General features: G+C 45.7%; 1 protein-coding gene across 1 annotated transcript in view; it reads right to left on the bottom strand.

Annotated features, from left to right (window-relative positions):
• The window catches only part of Twsg1 (twisted gastrulation BMP signaling modulator 1), a 37247-nt gene extending 17028 nt beyond the window's left edge, over positions 1-20219 (bottom strand). Inside the window, exons 1-3 of the mRNA XM_052192971.1 lie at positions 20132-20219; positions 17771-17927; positions 2210-2309 (exon numbers count right to left, since the gene is read on the bottom strand). Coding sequence (XP_052048931.1) covers positions 2210-2309; positions 17771-17890 — 220 coding nt within the window. The 5' untranslated portion in view covers positions 17891-17927; positions 20132-20219. The remainder of the gene's footprint in view (positions 1-2209; positions 2310-17770; positions 17928-20131) is intronic.
• Between the last annotated feature and the right edge of the window lie 2533 nt (positions 20220-22752).

The raw sequence follows: 22752 nt of genomic DNA, 5'->3' as shown, positions 1-22752 counted from the left end.
CCTTTAAGGTCTTCCTTCTCTCCCAATTCTGCTTCTGACTTCTTCATCCACAAGCATCCACAAGCATCCACACTCATGCACACTTATAACCATGCCTGGTTTTAGTAGCTCTTTCTAAAAGTCAAACTCATTATATCCTTTTTTAATGCTTAATATTTTATTGTATGTACATTGGTGTTTTACCTGCATGCATGTCTGTGTGGGGGTGCCAAATCACTTGGAACTGGAATACAGACAGTTGTAAGCTTTCATGTGAGTGCTGGAAACTGAACCAGGATCTTCTGGAAAAGCAGTCAGTGCTCTTAACTACTGGAACATCTCTCCAACCCCTCCATATCTCTTTGAATGGTTGGTTTATATATTTGGTCTCTAGGGGTCAGGTTTACTGCAGCCCAGCTCTGCCTCCCAACAGCTGTGATTGCAGCTATGTGATATGCGCCGCTTCAGGCCCAAATAGTTCTGTTGCCTATTAGCTTAAAAGAGCAGTACAAGGCCGGTGAGACGGCACAGGCCACTGAGTCTGACACACACAGCTAACACATGTTCACACAGCTAACACACGTTCACACAGCTAACACACGTTCACACAACTAACACATGTTCACACAGCTAACACACATTCAGGGTTCTGGGAATCCTATTTAGATTCGATGGCAAGCCTGCATGGCTGCCATAATGGCCCAGCAGATAGAGGCTCTTGGTCACAGGCCTGGGAACCTCAGCCTGATCCCATCAACTCCACAAGGTGGCAGAAGAAAACCAACTTCTGAGGTTGCCCTCTGACCTCCATTTGCACACACCCACACCAAAGAGGGGGGGGAAGCATTCCAATTACACAAAACTCTGTATGTATGGCTTTGTTTCTGACCTAGAAACAGATGATTTCAGCAACAAAGTAGCCTAATTAATATAACACTAGTTATCTGTTTTCAATTGTCTATTAGTAACCTTTGGATAATCAGATTTCAGAGGGCAGACATGGTTGAGAATCTTTGACCAATAAGACCTGCAGTCTCCAGGGAAAGAGCATGTTGGACTGTAAGATGAAAACAGGCAAAGGCTCTAGTAAAAATCACAAAGAGGTAAGTTAGTGTGGGGGACGGGTCAGCAGTGCAGAGGATAGACTCCATTCCCAGCACCATGGGCAGCTTCCAACTGTCTCCAACTGCAGGGATCCAGCGGCCCCTGCTGGCCTCCATGGGCCTTGCACCCAATGTGCAACCATACACACACACACACACACACACACACACACACACACACACACGTACCAACCATACCCATACACGTAAAACAAAAACAAATGTTAGGGGGCTGGAGAGATGGCTCAGCAGGTAAGAGCACTGACTGCTCTTCCAAAGGTCATGAGTTCAAATCCCAGCACCCACATGGTGGCTTACAACCATCCATAAAGAGATCTGATGCCCTCTTCTGGTGTCTGAAGACAGCTACAGTATACTTACATATAATAAATAAATAAATCTTTAAAAAATGTTAGAAACATCAAGAGGAAAGGAGAGAGCAGCCCTGTCCCTCCCTCCCCCTCCTTTCCCCTCTTCCTCCCCCTCCCTCCCCCTCTCGGCTCCCGGCTCCATAGATAGTGTAATCTCAGTAGGGCCTCAGACACGGCACGTATGTGCTCCCCCACCCAGAACCCTTCTGTCCTGCTTTTCTTTCTTTCTTTCTTTCTTTCTTTCTTTCTTTCTTTCTTTCTTTCTTTCTTTCTTTCTTTCTTTCTTTCTTTCTGTCTCTCTCTCTCTCTTTCTCTTGTTAATTTAATTATTTGTTTTATTTTGAGTCAGGTAGGCATTGAACTCATTCTGTAAGCACATGCATGCCTTGAATTTGTGATCCTCCTGCCTCAGCCTAATGAATATCTGGGATTATAGGCCTCTGCCATCCAGCCTAGCAGCTGAGAAACTCTTATTGTAGGGAGTTGGGAAGAAAGCTTGTTAGATAAAGTATGTACGAAGGCACATATACCTGAGGCAGAAGACAAGGCTGTCTCCTAACTGGAGTCCTCTCAGAGGATGTACCCCACCGGTGAAAAGTGTGGGGACAGTTTCAACCTAAAGGAAGGGCAGCCACAGGACTGCAAGGAGTGTGTGTGTGTGTGCACAAGTGCGTGCTTGCGTGCGCGCTTACGTCACTTAGTCAAGGATTCTATTAGAAGAGGCAGTCGGAAGGCTGCCCTGGCTTGTGGACTCACCGACGCAGTCGCAGCACTCGTCCCACAGGGCCCCGAGGCACAGCATGCACTCCTTACAGCAGGGACAGTTCCCTTCTCCAGGCCGGCACTGGCAGAGCTCCTAAGAACAGGATAGACTTTAAAGCCAAATCCCAAATGACCCTAACTCTGAGCAGAAATAACCTGCAGCATTTTCATTTATAATATTTTTCCTGATATACTTTTTATTCAACAACATCATTTCCAGGAACATAACTATAATGACAAATAGGCTTTTATTTCCTTTGGATGTATGCAATCTAACAAAGATGTTTTTACCTTATTTTGAAATGAAGAAAATATTTTGCTTCATCATACCCCATATGTAACTCTGTTGAACGTTCCCAGCTACTGCACTCCCTGGCTAAGTTGTATAAAGGAAAGCCGACTTCTAACGAGAGCTGTGGTTTGTCGATAAAGTGTCAATAAGAACATTCTCTAGGGGCTGTGGGGAGGGACTGGGGTTAAGAGCACTGGTTGATCCAGAGGACTGAGAGGTTCCCAGCATCCACCCAGCAGGCAGCTCACACCCATCTGCATGCAACTCCAGCTAAAGGAGTTAAAGGACCTGACACGCTCTTCTGGTCTCCAAAGGGAACACACACACTCATGTGTTCTCTCTCTCTTTCTCTCTCTCTCTCTCTCTCTCATACACACACATACACTCACACAAACATACACACATACAGTACACATACATACATACATGTAAAAATATAACCATAAACATATTTTTTCAAAACAAAGCACCAATATCTTTTTTAAATTGTTAATTTGGATTCTAGTATAATTGTATAAATAGTCCCAGTGCCTCAGAGGCTGATCTAAGCGAATTACAATTTCAGGGCCAGCCTGGGCTACACAGCAAGACTTTGTCTAAAACAAATAAAAATACATCTAATAGCAAGGGCCAGTGATGCTGCTTTGAAAGAAAAGCACTTACCTAGCATGAGCACGTTTTGGGTTCACTGACCAACACTCCAAACCCAAAAATACAATGTGAGGGCTACTGGCACTACAGCCCAATAGGGGAGTGTTTGCCAGGTCATGCAAGGTGTGGCATTCCATCCGTGGTCCCACATTCACATACACATACACAATTTTATTTGTTAATCTATGTGCTGTCATGGACGACACCACGGCTCTAGAGCGAGCTCAGCTTCCCTCTCTAGTTCCGATTTTTAGGAATTATTAAGATGGAGGTGTAGGTGGGATTGCACTCTAGCACACACTGAAGCGGTGTGCTTTCAGTTATTTACAGGCACAGTAACACATGTCTTCCCTCTTGGACTGTAACTTATGATCGCTCCATTGTGGGGCAGAGGCTTCACAGTGAAGAGACCTGGGCAAGGACAGGACGAGAAGCCGCTGCGTGTGATGCAGTGAATGAGAAAAGTCAGGGTAACAGGACGGACAACTTCAAACAAAGACGGAAAACACCAGAAATAAGGGGACGAGAGTGGACAACTGAGGAGAACTCAGAGGAGAGGCGCCATAGCCCAGCCACGGCCTCCTGATAAGGACTGGACACAGACACCTTCAGGGGGCAAGCCAGCCATCCTGATAAAGACTCAACCCAAGGACAAGCCTCGAATCCACTTGGGTGTTTTCGTGAGACTAAGACTCCTCTACCTCTCCAAGCCTCTCTCCTCTCTCGCCCTCCAAGCCTCAGGAACTATAGCCAGAACCATCTTGACAATGGTTAAGACTGAGCTATCCCAAGGTCAGTCATGTCAGGAAACCAAGGATTGACCTGCCCGAAGGGAGAACGACAGCTACAGGAAGCTGTTGCAGATGACAGGGCCAATGGGCACCTGAGGAGTACAGAGGGCAGGCCTGGGTCCCAGAGGGTACAGCATGGCCAGCAGCCCCACCCTTGGTGGGGACCTAACACACGCAGAGGTTAAAGCATCACTTAGGGGCTGGTGAGATGGCATAGAAAATAAACGTACTTGCCAACAAGCTGAAGACATGCGCTCAGTCTCTGGGCCCACAGGGGAAGAGAAAACCAACTCTAATAAGTTGTCCTCTGGCTTCACATGGGCACCGTGAGAGAGAGAGAGAGAGAGAGAGAGAGAGTAGGTGTACCATGTGACTCCTGAGGGTGACTTCAAGTGTCTTCCTCCATTGCCCTCCATGTTATATATGGCGGCAGAATCTCTTGCCAGGTCACAGTTCTTGGTCTCTGCTAGTCTGACGAACCAGCCTGCTCCAGCGTCCACCTCCTATGAAGTGGGGCTGTGGGCAGGCCACCACACCACTGGGGATCTGAACACCAGTCCTCATGCTTAGAGGGTAAGGGCTTAACTCAATGATCTATCGTCCCATACCTCCGATGCCTGTCTAATAAAATAATGATTTTATATAATACCCTGATACAAAACTGCTTAAATCTCCGCAGCCCATCCTTAGTGCCCCGAGTCTCAATCTCTGCACCGTGTAAGGTCCTTGCTGTCCTGCTGTCCTTGCTGCTGTTGATAGGTCTGACTGCACAGTGGCCCTGACCCTGAAGTCCTCCTTGGTCTCCTGAGAGACACGATTACAGATGTGTACCATGATGCCTTGTTCTTTAAAACTGATGTCAAGGGGCTGGTAAGATGGCTCAGTGGGTAAGAGCTGACTGCTCTTCCAAAGGCCCTGAGTTTAAATCCTGGCAACCACATGGTGGCTCATACGATCTGTAATGAGATCTAACGCCCTCCTCTGGTGTCTGAAGACAGCTACAGTGTACTCATATATAATAAATAAATCTTTAAAAAAACAAAAAACAACAACAAAAACTGATGTAAAAAAACTCCTTAGCTTTCCCTTCCACTTTTAAAACCCAAATGTATTTGAAAACTCTCTACTTCTTAAACAGAAAAAAATGACAGAGGCAAAATGGGACATTTCCTTTGAACTGGGTTATTTATATGTTTTACCAGCCTCACTATGAATAAACTTTAGTGCCGCTTAGTCAAATGGAACATGTAATCAGACCAAGCACAACATTCACAGAAGTCTGAAACAGAAAGTGAGTCAAAGGTTCCAGTCCCTTCTGTGGCCACACTCCCCCACAGCTCTGCAGTTGTTCTGCTTACACACGAGCGCTCTCTCTTCAGTTCACGCTTTCTACCTTCCAAAGGCTCCATCAGGGTAGATTATTCTCATTTTTTAAATGAAGGTATAAAATTCACAAAACATTCGATTGGTAAGTGGCTAGGATTTGACTCTGGTCTGAGTTAGACATCACTGTTTCAGACAGTTTGGAACGAGAAACATAAAGCATGCTTATGCCTAGCATTTCAATACCTGTTAGTCTTTCTTAGAGAAAAACCAAACACTCCTTAGGTGAGGCCCTGTAAGCGGCTTACGCTCTCACTGCGGATGCAGGAGCCGTTGCTGTTTGTAGAGGTAAAGGAGGACTGGCCGAGCACTCAGCAGGCTCTAACCCAGGCCTTAATTGCTCCAGCCGGTTACTGTTACCGGCAACACCATCTGTTGTCCAACTCCTTCACGGTGCAGATGACCCCAAGTTCACAGTGACACCAGCTCTTTGGCCTTAGCCTCACACGTCAGAGCAGGGAACGCAATGCTTGCTCCCTGTGTGAAGGATTCCACTAGGTGCTCTTAAATTTGACTACATTGTTCAATAACTTTATAACACAAACAGAAAATTATACTAAATGGAAAAACTCATGGCGATACCACACTAAGACACTATGCCCAAAAACTAAACATGCTCTCAGGTTACCCCCATACGCTCATAAAGTAGCAGGAGGGTTGAGGAGAATATGGACACTTCCTAAAAAGTTTAAATGAAGGGAAACTAAAGTAAAATTTGAGTCTAATTATTTAATGTTGAAAATGAATTATGAGTCTTTCCATGTGCACGGCATGTGGGGAATGGCGTGCCTGGAAGCCCTGGGACAAGCACCGTCATCACCTCAGGTCAGGCCACGGGCCAACGCCCTTCCCTTCCTGCTGAGCCATTCGCCAGAGCTTCTCATCATCTACAGACGTCACCTGAGAGAGGGCAGGGTGGGCAATGGGCTCCCAGTGCACGGTTTATTTATAAGACATTCCAGCAAGCACAAAGCCAGGCCTGAGAGCACAAATCTTTAATCCCAGCACTCCGAAAGGAAGACCCAGGAGGATCCTGAGTTAAAGGCTAGCCTTTGCTATGCAGCAAACTAAAGACCAGCCTGAATCACATAAATCCTTTCTTAAAAATCAAAATGCGCTGGGCGGTGGTGGCGCACGCCTGTAATCCCAGCACTCTGGGAGGCAGAGGCAGGCAGATTTCTGAGTTAGAGGCCAGACTGGTCTACAGAGTGAGTTCCAGGACAGCCAAGACTACACAGAGAAACCCTGTCTCAGAAAAACCAAATCCAAATAAAATAAAATAAAATAAAAATAAAATAAAATAAAATAAAATAAAATAAAAATGCAGAGCCAAACAAAAAGCAGGAAAAGGGGCGGGCAGGAGAAAACCAATGTAGAAGATGTTAAGAGAGAAGACTTTAGTGTAAACCAAAATCTTCCTGTGTAACAACAGGTCAGGGTAAAGGAAGCAAGAGATTAATAGAGAATTTCACTGTGCTAAGGAAACCGGGAAAGTTACTTGTGTGCTGTGGAGGTCTAACTGAAAATGGTCCCCACAGGCTCGCCAGGAGTGGCATCATTTGAAAGATTGTTGGATGGGTGTGGCCTTGATGGAGGAAGTGTGGGGTGGGCTCTGAGGTTTTGATCGAGAACCCACGCTAGGCCCAGTGTGGGTCAGATGTGAGGTCTCAGCTACTGCTCCAGGCCATGCCTGTCCCTGCTGCCTCAATGCCCACCATGGAGGCCATGGGCTCACCCTCTGAAACTCTGACATGAAATGCTTTCTTTTAGACATTGCCTGGTCATGGTGTCTCCTCACGGCGATACCACACTAAGATACTCTGCCCAATACCTAAGAAAAACAGCATAAGAGGGCTTCATCTCGGCTCTCAGTCCATGGTAGGTGCCTGGTGACAGGTGACTCTGAGGCAGCAGGAGCATGTGGCTACAACTTAGCTTCTATATCCCTGGGGGAAAGGCGCAGAGGCGGGAATGGCACCCCGATTGCTCCTTTGCCTCCTTTCATTGTGTCTGGCCCCAGTCTACTGGGTGCTGTGCTACTAACCTCCATGGAGGGTCCTTCTTCAGCGAATCCTTTCTGCAAAGGCCTCAAAGACATGCCCATGTCCCCTAGTAAGTGCTTCTATGTAAACCTAGCCAAGATGACAGTGATGTAACTGTCACGGGTGACCATCATACTACCTGACTGTCTGAAGTATTGTCATGTGACAGAAAGCTGACACATGACGGCAGGCAGATGGTTGATCAAACTGTTCTTTATTTTTATCCATCTGAATTTCTTTTTAAGATTTATTTATTTTTATGTATATGAGTACACTGTAGTAGTCTTCACACACACCAGAAGAGTGCATCGGACCACATTACAGATGGTTGTAGCCACCATGTGGTTGCTGGGAATTGAACTCAGGACTTTAAGAAGAGCAAACAGTGCTCTTAACCACTGAGCTATCTCTCCAGCACCTATCCATCTGAATTTTAAGTGTTAAAGTTTGTTATTTTAAATTACATATCATTCATTCATTCATTCATTCATTCATTCATTCATTCTGGGTGTGTGTGTGTGTGTACATGCCTGTGCACGCTGCCCCACACCATGTATGTGGAGGTCAGAGGACAACATGTAGATGTTGGTTCTCCTCTTCTTCCCTGTGGGTCTCAAGCATTGAAGTCAAGTTACCAGACTGGGCAGCAGGTGTTTTTACCCCATCAATTACCTTACCAACTCTAAAACTTCATTTTATAAAAGCAGCAAAGCAGTAAAATCCAGTCAAAAGCTGTGACCTACGTTACAGCTTCCCACCTCAAACAGGGAGGGTGCACATATGCGCCAAGGCAACCACTGGCTTGTTGATGTTTAAAGCAAGATTTCTTCTCCGTTCAAAGCACAAAATAAATATTTACACAGGGACCACCCTTGTGCACAGCATCTCGTAGGAGAGGCTGGAATGGCCAGACTGCCTTGACCGCCTGCCGCCATCCTGGTAAAACGTTTACATGACCAACAGACCGTGGTCTCTATGGCCTTTCAGGGAAACGTTATTTTTAGTTATTTCATGAATGCTCTGACTAAACATAAGCAAATGCTCTCATATCCTCACTGTGTGTCATTTCAGCACGACAGATGTTGTCCAAACCAAACTAACAAAGGAAAATCTAAGTTCCCTAAGAAACATCCTGTTAGAAACTATGGCATTACTTTAACTGCTGGAAATCAAACCCAAAGCTTTCCAAAATAGGTAAGTTCTCTGTCACATTACTGGACCATATCTTGGTATTAAGATGATGATGAGGAGGAGGATGATGATGATGATGATGATCTGTGTGTGTGTGTGTGTGTGTGTGTGTGTGTGTGTGCACCTAGTGCTCATGAAAGTAAGAGAGCCTCAGGCTTCTAGAATTGGTATTTCAGATGTGCTCTGCCATGTGGGTGCTAGAAATCACACCCAGCTCCTCTGAAAGAGCGGCGAGTCCTTCTGGTTGCTAAGCTGCCTCTCCAGCCCCATAGCTCTTTCCTAAAGTACTCACCCTCCTACCTCATCTGTCCGTCCATCAGTCCGTCCGTCCATCCATCCATCCATCCATCTTGTTTGTTTGTTTCTTTCTTTCTTTCCTTCTTCCTTCCTTCCTTTTTAGATTTATTTATTTATTTAATGTATGGGAGTACACTGTCTCTGTCTTCAGAAGAGGGCATCAGATCCCATTACAGATGTTTGTGAGCGACCATGTAGTTGCTGGGAATTGAACTCAGGTCCTCTGGAAGAACAGTCAGTGCTCTTAAACACTGAGCCATCTCTCCAGCCCCTCCCACCTCATCGTATGTTAATCATTTCTGTGCACAATACTTAAGAGGAAAGCTATGATCACCACCTAAAATGGCAACACACCTTGTACTCTGCAGATGACACAAAGTGGTTCTGTAATGACAGCTCAGTGGGCTGCAGAGAGAAGCAAAGCTGTAGCACTGCTTCCCCATGCACTGTGATCAGCAGGTGCTTCCCTGTTCACTGTGATCAGCAGGTGCTTCCCTGATCACTGTGATCAGCAGGTGCTTCCCTGTGCACTGTGATCAGCAGGTGCTTCCCCCGTGCACTGTGATCAGCAGGTGCTTCCCCGTGCACTGTGATCAGCAGGTGCTTCCCCCTGCACTGTGATCAGTAGGTGCTTCCCCCATGCACTGTGATCAGCAGGTGCTTCCCCGTGCACTGTGATCAGCCGGTGCTTCCCCGTGCACTGTGATCAGCCGGTGCTTCCCCCATGCACTGTGATCAGCAGGTGCTTCCCCGGTGCACTGTGATCAGCAGGTGCTTCCCCCTGCACTGTGATCAGCAGGTGCTTCCCTGTGCACTGTGATCAGCAGGTGCTTCCCCCGTGCACTGTGATAAGCAGGTGCTTCCCTGTGCACTGTGATCAGCAGGTGCTTCCCCCTGCACTGTGATCAGCAGGTGCTTCCCTGTGCACTGTGATCAGCAGGTGCTTCCCCCTGCACTGTGATCAGCAGGTGCTTCCCTGTGCACTGTGATCAGCAGGTGCTTCCCTGTGCACTGTGATCAGCAGGTGCTTCCCTGATCACTGTGATCAGCAGGTGCTTCCCTGTGCACTGTGATCAGCAGGTGCTTCCCTGTGCACTGTGATCAGCAGGTGCTTCCCCCTGCACTGTGATCAGCAGGTGCTTCCCCCTGCACTGTGATCAGCAGGTGCTTCCCCGTGCACTGTGATCAGCAGGTGCTTCCCTGTGCACTGTGATCAGCAGGTGCTTCCCTGTGCACTGTGATCAGCAGGTGCTTCCCTGTGCACTGTGATCAGCAGGTGCTTCCCTGATCACTGTGATCAGCCGGTGCTTCCCTGTGCACTGTGATCAGCAGGTGCTTCCCTGATCACTGTGATCAGCAGGTGCTTCCCTGTGCACTGTGATCAGCAGGTGCTTCCTCCGTGCACTGTGATCAGCAGGTGCTTCCCTGATCACTGTGATTAGCCACTTGCAGACTATCTTGCCGGGCTGAAGGAGAGCTTGGCAGTTAAGGGGACTGGAAATCAAGCTGGTCCCGAGGACAAGCTGGTCCTGAGGACCTGGTGTCAATCCTAGATCTACCTGGTAGCTCACAACCACCTGTAACTCCAATCCCAGGGGAGCTGACTCCCTCCTCAGGCCTCGGTGGGCACCAGAAATGCCTGTACAACACACACATACATGCAGGCAAAGCACCTATACACAGAAAAGTGATTTCTTAAAGACTGAATGACTGGTATAACTAGGCTACAAATACAGTTAAAACAAATGCAAGAAAATCTAAATAAGAGCTAAGTTATGCAATTTCATGAATTAATATCAATATTGTTAAATGTCATAATTTCACAAGCTGATCTACAAATTTAATATACCTCTTGTAAAAATAGATGTGGACAACCCCAAAGAAATAATTCATAAACTCAACTTCACTGGAATATGAAACTTCTGCCGTACAGAAGACACTCCAACAATAAATGGCAAACCAGACTAAGAGAAAACACATATAAACATCTACCTAATAATGATTGATACCCAAGACATAAGAAAAACTCAAACTCAATAATAAAACAACTGGATTAAAAGCCAGGCATGGTGGCACAGGCCTTAAATTCCGCACTCAGGAGGCAGAGGAGGTGGATGGCTGAGTTCAAAGCACCCTGGCTAACCAGAGAGCTCCAGGACAGTCAGGGTATACAGAGAGCCCTTTTTAAAACAAAACAAACCACCTAATCAAACCAACCAAACAACCAGACAAAACAACTGGATCGGATAAGGAACAAAAGCCCTTAGGACAATTTCTAAAGAAGGTGTACATGTAGTTTAAAAAATGTGAAAAGGTGTGCGTGTGTGTGTGTGTGTGTGTGTGTGTGTGTGTGTTTGTGTGTGCGCGTGTGTGTTTTCAATGCTGGGGAACCCAGGGCCTCATATCATGCGAGGCATGTGTACTTCTGCTGAGCTGTGCACCAGCCAGGGTACTGCCAACGAAAATGATCATGAATTTCTACCTCGACTCACTCCACAGCGAGCACCTTACACAGACAGACAATGCTGGGGAAGCCGCAGGAACTCTCACTTAACACTTTTAGGAATACACAGCCACACCAGAGACATCAATCAACAACAAAAAGAAACAAGAATGGTAGCTACGAGTCTTGGTTGTCAACTTGACTACATCTGGAATTAACTAAAACCCAAGAGGCTGGGTACACCTTTGAGGGATTTTTTTTTCTTTCCTTTTTTTTTTTTTTTCAAGACAGGGTTTCTCTGTGTAGCCCTGGCTGTCCTAGAACTCACTCTGTAGACCAGGCTGGACTCGAACTCAGAAATCCGCCTGCCACTGCCTCCCAAGTGCTGGGATAACAGGCATGCGCCACCACCGCCCGTCTGGGATTTTTCTTAATTAAGCCATTTTGAGTGGGAAGATCCACCTACAATCTGGGTCACACTGGCTGGCTGCCCCATGACAGGCATGGAAGAAGGAGGCTTGCTTTCTGCCTGAGTCCTCTCACTCTCACTGCTAAGTCAGCCTTAACTGCACTAGAGCTGACTTCTTCAGGGTTCTGAGGCACACTGAAGACCAGCTGAGACATCGGCCTCATGGACAGAACAACTCCTGGATTCTGCACCTTCCACTGGTAGACAGCAATTATTAGACTAACTAGACCAAAGCCTGTACTCCGTTCTAATAAAGCCCCTTTCTACAGACAGATAAGATACATAGACAGACAAACAGATTAATTCAATCAGTTCTATTCCTCCAGACAACTCTGACTAATACAGTAGCCATGAAAAACTGTGGCAGAAACACTTTGGTGAATGAAAGAAGACACATTTATTATGATTCCAACTCTACAGCACTCTGGCAATGGCCAAAAGACAGATAATCAAAGGACGTGGTTGTTAAAAGGCTGGAGAGAGGTAGGGAGGCATGATTATATTGAGAATACCGGAGAGACTTAAGGCAATCAAACCATCCTCAAACGAGTACCATCATAAATGCACAGTCTACATGTATCTTTCAAAACCCACAGAAAAACTATATGAACAAACTTAAACAATGGGTTTTAGTTAATAACACAGGGTATCAATATTGGTTCATCTGTAGTAAAAAGTATACCACAGTAAAGAAAAGTAATAATAGGCAGAAACTGCTGGGTGTGGTGCTACACATCTGTTATGCCAGGTATTCACTAGGCATTGAGGTGGGAAGATTCTAAGTTTAAGACTAGCATAAATAAAATAGTAAGACAGTCTCAGTAAGAAAAAAAAATTGAAAAAGAATAAAGCTAGACAAAGAAGTATCAGGGAACTCTGTATTCATTCTTTTCTGAAGACTAAAAACATTTCCAAAAACTGAAGCCTAACATGTTAAATCAATTCCTAGCAAGTTTTATTACAGAAATTAATAAGATGACTGAAAAATTCATGTACAAATTCAAAGGATCCAGAATCAGGAATAAAGTCTTTTTTTTTTAAAAGCCATTTGAAAATCTTTTTAAAGATTTATTTATTATATGTAAGTACACTGTAGCTGTCTTCAGACACACCAGAAGAGGGTGTCAGATCTCATGTGAGCCACCATGTGGTTGCTGGGAGTTGAACTCAGAACCTTCGGAAGAGCAGCCAGTGCTCTTGACTGCTGAGTCATCTCTTCAGCCCCATGAATAAAGTCTTAAAAAGAGCAAAATTAGACTATACTACATATCTATAGCAACCAAAGTAAATATACATGCTCGAAATTGATTTCCCTTCAAAGGATTCCCAAGGTATCCAAGTATCTAGACTCAACTGTTTACATTTCAAAATGTCAGGGCAAGGATGCTGTGGTGGGCAGAACAAAAATGGCCCCCACAGGACATGCATTTGCATGCTTGGTTCCCAGTTGGAGTACTTAGAATTACTAGGTGTGCTATTAGTGGAGGAGGTGTGACAAACCCTGGGGGATGAGGTTTCACAAGGCTGTGTAGGCCCAGCGGTAATCTGTCTCTGCTTGCTGCCTGCAGGTCAGGATGGAAAGCTCCCAGTCACTGCTGCAAGGCCACACCTGCATGTTTGCTGCCGCGTTCCCAGCCACAGTGGTCATGGACTCCCCCTCCGCAGTGTGTGTCAGCAAGCCCCAAATAAATGCTTTCTAAACGCTGCCTTTTTCATGGTGTCTCTTCACAGCAACTGAACACTAAGACATGCTATACTAAAAGTTCCAAAAGCAAATAAACAGTCACTCATGGTATGGAATAAGAAATAAACTGGCATCAAACTTCTATGTATGGTGGGATTCTAGTAGATAATAATGTGATGGCTTTAAAATCTATACTGTACCCAGACATTTGTCATCCAGGCATATAACCAGAAAAAGTCCATTTTCAGGAATACAGGACTCAGAAGGTTACAGTCAATCCGAGGACTCAAAGGTACATTACAAAAATGAAGGAATACATTTTTTTTTTAAATGACAAAACTGGGGATCTAAAAAATAGTGACTAGCTCAGGGATGCTTCTGTTTTTCAGTTCTGGGAACTGAGTTTGGAATCTTGGTTTCTTTAAAACAAACAAACAAACAAACAAACCCACAGAAGTATTGTAAGAATGTGCTTTCACTTTAATCCCAGGTGTGGGGATGCTGGGATGCTGGCAACATGACCACACATGACCAGACTTGCTCCAGCTCTAGCAGACACAGGTACTGACTCTGACATTGCTAGAGCCCTAAGAGGTGGGGTGGGTGTTGGCTATTTAGGGAGGTTGTTTGTGGTTTGTTTGTAGCTGTGATCACAAAAGGAAAGAAATTAAGAATCAGGGATCTCTTCCCCTGTCTTTGTTTCTCTCCAGTCCAGTGTTAGGGAGTGAAACTGGGGGTGGGGAAATGAAGAACAGGCAAAGTAGCAAAGGCTGGCTACAAGTGGGGCCCAGCATGAGGGCCTGAGGAGGAAAACATGGGAAGTTAGATTTCAAATGCTATCGAGGAAAACTGCAGGGAACAGAATTCCCAAAATGTCACTACAACTTCCTTTAGTAACTTTTAGCTATATCAACTAAGTAAAAAGCTGTTGTTAATTATTCCGTTCTCCCACATTCATTCATTCATTTATGGTTTTTCAAGGCAGGGTTTCTCTATGTAGCTATGGTTGTCCTGGAACTCACTCTGTAGTCCAGGCTGGCTTCAAACTTAGTGATTTGCCTGCCTCTGACTCCCAAGCGCTGGGATTGAAGGCGTGTCCCACCACTGCCCAGCTCTCACTTTCATTTTTTTAAACTAGGGTCTTTTATAGCCAAGGCTGGCCTCCAACCTGCTCTAGGATGAGGTGGCCCTACTATTGATGGCTACGTTTAAAGTAAAAAAAAAAAAAAGCAGAGAAAATAAGTTTTCTTGCTATATGAACACTGCAGTCAGTATTGCAGTATACTTTATTATACTATACAGGATCTTACTATGTGCTTTTGGCTGACCTGGAACTCACTAGAGTAACCTAAAAGCTTTAAAACAAAAATGAGAAACCACACCCAAAACGAGTAGATGGCAGAAAATAATCAATCTCAGGGCTAAAATCAATCAAATAAAAACAAAGACCAAAGAATCAATGAATCAAAGGTTTGTTGTGGTTATTGTTGTTTGAGAAAATCAGGAGATTGACCAACCTTTATCTAAAATAATTAAAAGGCAGAAAGACAGTACCTGAATTGACAAAACTAGAAATGAAAAGGGAAACATAACAACAGACACTGAGGAAATCCACAGACTCAAAAAGACATACTTTAAAAACCCATACTCCGCCAAATCAGAAAAATCTAAAAGAAATGGGCAATGTTCTTGATAGGTGACCTTATCAAAGTTAAATCAAGTTCAGATAAACAATTTAAACAGACCTATATAACCCCCAGTGAGATAGAGGCAGGCATCGAAAGTCTATCAACAACAACAACAACAGAAGCCCAGAGCATGATGGTTTTAGTACAGGATTCTACCAGACTTTCAAAGAAGAATTAATGACAATACTCCTCAAACTATTCCACAAAATACAAACAGAAGAAGAATTTGAAAAAAAAAAAAAAACCTAGATGTTCCTCAATAGATGAATGGATAAAAAAAAAGTGATACATTCATACAATGGAGTATTATTTAGCTAGTAAAAAAAATGAAATTGGCAAGTAAATGAATGGAACTAGAAATATCATCTGAGCGAAGTAACCTAAACATATCATCCTTTACCAAACATAGCATCAGTGCCGGCTCAGCCATCGCAGAAGCTTCCTTCTGCAGCAGAGGAGGACAAACACGGAGACCCAGAGCCAGGCATGATGCAGACAGTGAGAGGCCTCAGACCACTCAAGCCCTAACTGAGCAACTCTATCAAATCCAATCCCTCCCTCAGGGCTCAGGGAACCCTGTGGAAGGCGAGGTAGAGTCTAAGAGTCAGAGGGGATGGAGGGCCATGGAAATGAGGCCCCCTAAATTAACACACACACATGCACACACACGCAAAGGCATAATAAAGTTAAAATTAATATCAAATTTCTCTAGTTAAATGTTTGATTTGAAAGGCAATCAAAGGTTCTACACAGTATGTGATTAATGTAACTAGAATTCAAAATATTAATGAAAAGGAGAAAAATATCAGGAATAGGCACACAGACACACACACACACACACACACACACACACACACACAATCCTTGATGTATAAAATGACTTATGACTATAGTCTCAAGTGAGAATTACAGCCGAAGTTATTGCTCTTACACGCTACATGGAAAGCTAATACAGGCTGTGTGTCTCTCCTTCTAAATGTGGATCCGAAAGGCTCAAAACCCTAAGCCTCCCTGAGCATGAACATGACATCACAAGTGGAAAATTCCACATCTGACAGAAGATGAGGAGCTGCAGTCAAAACAGCATGCTAAAAATACTGCATAAGGTCACTCTCAGGCAAGCAAAGCACACATGAAACAAATAGGCTTTTTCTTTAGACTGGGTATCACTACCAAGGTAATTACATATGTATATATATGAATATATATACACACATATATACATATATGTATATACAGATATATACACATTACATATATACACATATATACATATATATGTGTGTGTGAAATGTATATTTGCCTCTATACATACATATATACATACTATATATATTTATGCAATTCTAAACATTTCAAACTGTAAAATGCTTTTGGTCATAAACACTTCATACATACTCAGCCTGTATGCACAGTTAATAAATCCCGTGGGCCATGGCTAGCACCTAGAATGGAGGCCACAGAAGACATGACCCCCTGAGGGGAGAAAGACTGGGGGACTGGGGAAGAGAAGCCCCGTGATCCATCTGTCACTGTCACACAGCATGGAGAGCAGTAACTAGGATGCTAAGTCAAAGAGTCATGGCCTTAGCAGTCAGGAACAGGTCAGAACAAGTCAAAACCACAACTTTTCCCAGCTACAGGGATGTCACCAAATGACTGTCACTTTTCATCTCAGCAAAAGGGCAGGTAATTATGCTGGCTGCCTCGCTTCCATTGGAGAGGATAATTTTTCCCATACTTGGAAGGAGAGTTTACAACCCTGGCCAGCAGTTGGCCTGCAACCTGAGGGAGCCTGGCCCGCAACCACCCAGCCACACTGCCCCCAGACTTGAGTCCCTCAGAGGCTTCGTGAGATAGTGTATTTTTGCCTGAAGTTGCTAGGTTTTGATATAATCTGTTACGCAGCAACCGGAAAATAATATGTTATATGTAATAATCTATCTATTAACTGACAGGCTAAAAGTCTTCTAAATATAGTTATTAAGACTCTGCCATCTAAGCTAGATTATAGACACCAGTGTGCTCAGCACTCATAACAGCTTATACAGCAGCATAGCTACGCAGAACTGAACTTCTTGAACCACTTTTGGTCAGATACAAGATAGTCACAGAGATAAAACCTAAAGTTCAGGACCTCAGACTCTGGCCCAGTGCTCAGACTGTGCACACTGCTGCGGCTTATTGCCACAGCTCTGCCTGTGCACAGCGGCCCAGTGTGAGCGGAAGCACCCTGAATCCTACCTGAGGCCCAGTGTGAGCGGAAGCACCCCGACTCCTACCTGAGGCCCAGTGTGAGCGGAAGCACCCCGACTCCTACCTGAGGCCCAGTGTGAGTGGAAGCACCCCGACTCCTACCTGAGGCCCAGTGTGAGCGGAAGCACCCTGACTCCTACCTGAGGCCCAGTGTGAGCGGAAGCACCCCGACTCCTACCTGAGGCCCAGTGTGAGTGGAAGCACCCCGACTCCTACCTGAGGCCCAGTGTGAGCGGAAGTACCCCGAGTCCTACCTGAGGCCCAGTGTGAGCGGAAGCACCCCGACTCCTACCTGAGGCCCAGTGTGAGCGGAAGCACCCCGACTCCTACCTGAGGCCCAGTGTGAGCGGAAGCACCCCGAGTCCTACCTGAATGAGGCATTTGCTCACATCGCTGGCACACAGGGCTTTGTTGCAGCTCTGTGACACGGGGAGGCACATCAGGAACATCAGGGAGGCTAGAGTTAGCACCACACAGTGGGATGTCATGATTCTTCAAAGAGGTTATTTGGTAGCTCCCAAGAAGCTAGAAACAAAGCAAACAAAAATTTTAATTTGAAGGCAAGTGGTAGGTTACAAACTAAGATGAAAACAAACAAAAACAAAACACAGGGAATATAAGCCAAGAGTTACTAGCTTGAGTCGAAAGCCCTGAGGGATCATTTGAAGAACATTCACAAAGATCGCTTAAACATTCAAACATTTAGACTTGAGTGGCCTTCTTTAAAGAATGAACCTAGAATACAACTCAGACATGGGGATGATTAAAATCCTAGTTAACATTCTGAGACCCCAGCAAGCTGAAAGGATCCACTGTACCACCACTATCCAAGTTTCAACATCATATTCTATTTAAAATCAATTTTAGTATTTAACCTTAAGCTCGTGTAAGGACTAATAACACTGCCAGGTGTGGTGGTGCAGGCCTTTAAATTCCAGCACTCAGGAGGCAGAAACTCAGGAGGCATGTTCAAGTCCAGCCAAGGCTAGCTAGTGAGACCCTGCCTCAAAAAATTATTTTTACACACACACACACCCCTGGACTGGAGAGATAGGGCTTAGTGGTATTGAGTTTGGTTCCTGGCACCCATCTGGGGCAGCTCACAATCACCTGTAACTTTAGCTCCAGGGGGAGGGGAGCTGAAGCCTATGACTCCCTAGGGTACCTAAACACACTCTCACATCCACATAATTAAAAACAATAAAAATGCATCTTTAGAGATATTAATACTGTATGATGTTAAAGCACCTTTTAAATTCTCTGCATCTGTGTTCACACGTGCAGCTAGAGATAAACCCAGGGCCTCAAGTGTGAGGCAAGGTTTCTACCTCAACTATACCTTCAGTTCCAATTTTTAAAATCTGCGTATCAAAGCAAAACTCTAAATGAAAATTATTCTGATGTTTATCTCATTTTGTTAGTAAAGTACTTCAGAGAGAGGTGAGGATTCACAGCCATTCATATAAATGCACCAGTAATAAAAGCCAGCAAATTATGAATTGCATTAAGAATTGTAGGTAAATGTGAAGATATTCTTTCTGTTAGTATGGTAGATTCTTCTGTTATTAAGAAGGTATAATACAAAAAGAAAACAGAAGGGCACCAACACAAATTTTCACAGGGGTTATAATTTGGGGCTGGCAATATAGCTAGGTGGCTAAAAACATTTACCTGACAAGCCTGAACACCTAAGTTCTATTCCTCAAATTTAACAGGAAGAGAATTGCCTCCCTCCAAAGTTGTCTTTTGATATACACACCATGGAGCAGGTGCACTAGTGCACAGGTATACTCATGCACGCATAAATGTGCAAAAGTGTGTTTATGTGTGTGCATACACACATTAAAAATGTAAAGATATAATTTCTTAAGGCTAAAAGACAAATTCCAAACAAAATCAATTAAATAATAGCTGGGCCTGATGAGACACGCCTGTGATCCCAACATTTGGCAAGCAAGGCAGGAGTATAATGACTTGCAGACCAGCTTTACTTCCAAGTTAGATAAATTAACGATAAAAATAAGGGCCTCCAGAGATGGCTTGATGATGTTTTAAGAGCACTTGCTGCTCTTATAGAGGACCTGAGTTCGGTTCCCAGCACCAACACTGGCAGGGCACAAGGGTCTTCATGTCCAACTATGCTTTGGGGGATCCAGTGCTTCTTCTGGCCCCTAGTAGCACCAGGACGAAAGTATGCACACCCGTACAGACGCATACATTAAAAAAAAAAATCAAAATAAATCCCCTCAAGACAATAAAATACAATTCTGACGCAGGGCGGGTTAGAAAGTGGACCCTGCTGGTTACAAAACTATGAGAAGGCGCTCCACCACGGGCTTTGCATGGGGCATGACTCCGTTCTGAAACAGAAAGTCCAGCGCTCCGGACCGCCGGCGGGAGACCGTTAGTAATCCCATTTTCTCGCCCGCTCCCCGCGGACCCAGCCGCCTCCGTGGGCGTCCAGCCCACAGCCCGTGCTGCCCCTCCGCCGCGGAGACCCACAGACACCCCCGGCAGCCCCGAGCGTCTTCCCGCCGTCCTCCCGGGAGCCAGGTGACCGCGGAGAGGAGCGCGACGCCCCACACCGGCGCCCGGACCCGGGGTTCCGGAGGCGGTGGCACCGCGGCCCTTTGTCCCCGCCGCTCGGGCTTCCCGGCGCCCGCACCCCTGCCGAGCGCCGCGGCCTGGTCTCCGAGCCGCCGCCCGCCCGCCCGCCCGCGCTCGCTCACCGTGGCCGCGGCCTCCTCTCGGCGGCCGAGCCTCGGAGCAGCTCCCGCGAACCCCGGCGCCGCCGACACACAGGCCCGCACTGTCCGCCCCCCCTGCTCCCCGCCCCCCCACTGCTCCCCGCCCGCGCCGGGCCGCAGGCCACGCCCCCGGAGCCCCGGGCTGACCACGCCCAGACCACGCCCCCAGGTGTGTGCGCTCCGGCCTCTGGCGGAGCCCGGCCCCGCCCGTTTGCAGTCAGTCTGCTGCCACCTGTTGGGCGGCTTACCTCGGCTTCAGCCGCTGTGCCCTGCGATGTAAGAATGAGGCAGTAGACATCCAGATGAATAGAACAGGACTGACACTTGACAGGAGAGGCAGGGTTCTTTTTAAACACGCGATTAAACACCTTAGGATCACTGGATACGGATCTGTCCCACACTTCGGTCACTAATTCATAAAAATGTTTTGAATCCTTTAAGTGCCTGGCACTGCCTTTAAGTCAAAAAAGGAGAGAAGGCAGCAGTGAATTTTGCTCAGGAATGTCGCCAGGCCAGCTATGGGTGGGAGACCAACTGGAAGTCTCAGTTGGGAAGGGAGGTCAGGTCAGGACTGGCTTGATCAGTCATTGAGCCTTGTATTTTAGGAAGACGGGGCTTATCTCACCAATAGCCCACAAATAAAGGCAGTCTACAATTACATTTAGGTCTTTGCCATATCCATTGCTTTTCCAGCAATATTCCAGAGCCATTGAATTGGAGCCCACATGGCCCGATCGCTTTGGGAATAATGGCCTAGTGACAAACCCTTAACCTAGGAAGTGTCTTAAATGATTTCTATTCCCCTTGGTTTATTGGAAGGCAGCAGACTAGAAATAGGCTGAGATAGAAATAGGTTACTAGCTAATGTGGGTCATCGTGCTGGTATTATTTCATCTTGTAAAGTAAGCACAGGTTTTGTTTTGCTTTTTAAATCGGGGGTTGAGGTAGTTGGTAAAAGACCGGGGTTCAGATTCATGTAAGGCCAGGCCCAGGGCTTGATGCCTGAAACCCTGGAAGGAGGGAGAGACGGAGGCTCCCTGGACTCCCTGAAGCCCCAGCTGCAGTGAAAGACCCTGTTTAGGAAAAGTTAAAAGTAAGGAAGCCACCCAAGGTGGTTCAGTTCACGAGGCATCTGTCAGTAAACCTGAGATGACCTCATAGTCAGCGTCCACCAAACCTTATGTTCAAGCCTCCCGATCCACAAGGTGGAAGGAGAGAGCCAGTTCTTGTGAGTCACCTTCCGATCTCCACACGTGTGCCACAGGAGCACACACACACATACGTGCACATACACACACATATGCACACACACACATGCACATACATACACACACGTGTGCACACACACACGTGCACATACACACGTGCACATACACACACGCGCACATACACATACATGCACATACATACACACACGTGCACATACACACACACTGCACATATATACACACTGCACATACATACACACACACACACAAGCGCGCACGCACACACACACACAAGCGCGCGCGCGCACACACACACACATATATACATGTATGTGTATGCATGTGCACACACTATTTAAAAAATAGAGTGATATAAGATACCTCACACATCAGCCATGCACATGTGCACACACTAACAGGTACATACACACCCCACACATTAAATGAAGCACCCCTGAAAACTATCCTAAGAAAGTAAGGGCCTACACAAATTAACCTTTAAGGATCTTATTCTCAGCATTATTTATGAGTGGGCTAGTTCAACCATTTAAAAACGATATTGTAGGTCAGTGAGTCTCACACCTCTTGCTCACAGGATTCTATACTGTTGAAAACATGGAATGTTTCAAAGAGGTTATGTGTATCGTATCTATCAATGTTTGAATTTTTTTAGTTAAAATTGTCCATTATTTCATTAAAACAAAACTCAGTGTGTAGTTACATAAATAACATTTATTTTAATAAGTGCATTTAAAAAATAAAACTATGATGGGTTAAATAATATCCCCATAGGCTTGCGTGTTTGAGCATGTCCCCAGTTGGTGGCACTATTTGTAAAGACTGTATAACCTTGGAGGGCTGGAGTTCCTTTTGGAGAAGATACTTCACTGGGCGCTGGCCTTGAGGTTTGATAGCCTGGACCTGTTTCCCATTCTCTGCCTCCCGTGGGTGCGCGGAGGCTATGTGATTTGTTGGCTTATCCACCCTGAAGGGAAGCCAAGACTTGGGTTTCCGAAGCCCTGGAGCAAACCCTCCTGCTCGTCTGGCTTCTCTCTCTCTCTCTCTCTCTCTCTCTCTCTGTTTTTTTTTTTTTTTTTGTTTTTTGGTTTTTTGATTTTGTTTTGTTTTGTTTTGTTTTGTTTTGTTTTTATTTGGTTTTTTCGAGGCAGGGTTTCTCTGTGTAGCCCTGGCTGTCTAGACCTCGGAAATCCGTCTGCCTCTGCCTCCCAGAGTGCTGGGATTACAGGCGTGCGCCACCACCGCCGGGCTGTTTTCTTTCTCTCTTGTTTCCTTCCAGTCCTGAGGTCTCCTGAGTCTTTCTACTCCACGTTGGATCGGTTGGATCCTCGGAGCAACGGGCTGGACAGGCAGACAACTGCGACAAAGGACTACTGT

This window comes from Apodemus sylvaticus, chromosome 9 (genome assembly GCF_947179515.1).
Source record: "Apodemus sylvaticus chromosome 9, mApoSyl1.1, whole genome shotgun sequence".
Lineage (NCBI taxonomy): Eukaryota > Metazoa > Chordata > Mammalia > Rodentia > Muridae > Apodemus > Apodemus sylvaticus.
Note: the sequence above shows the minus strand (reverse complement) of the source record. Positions and strands in the feature narration are given on the sequence as shown.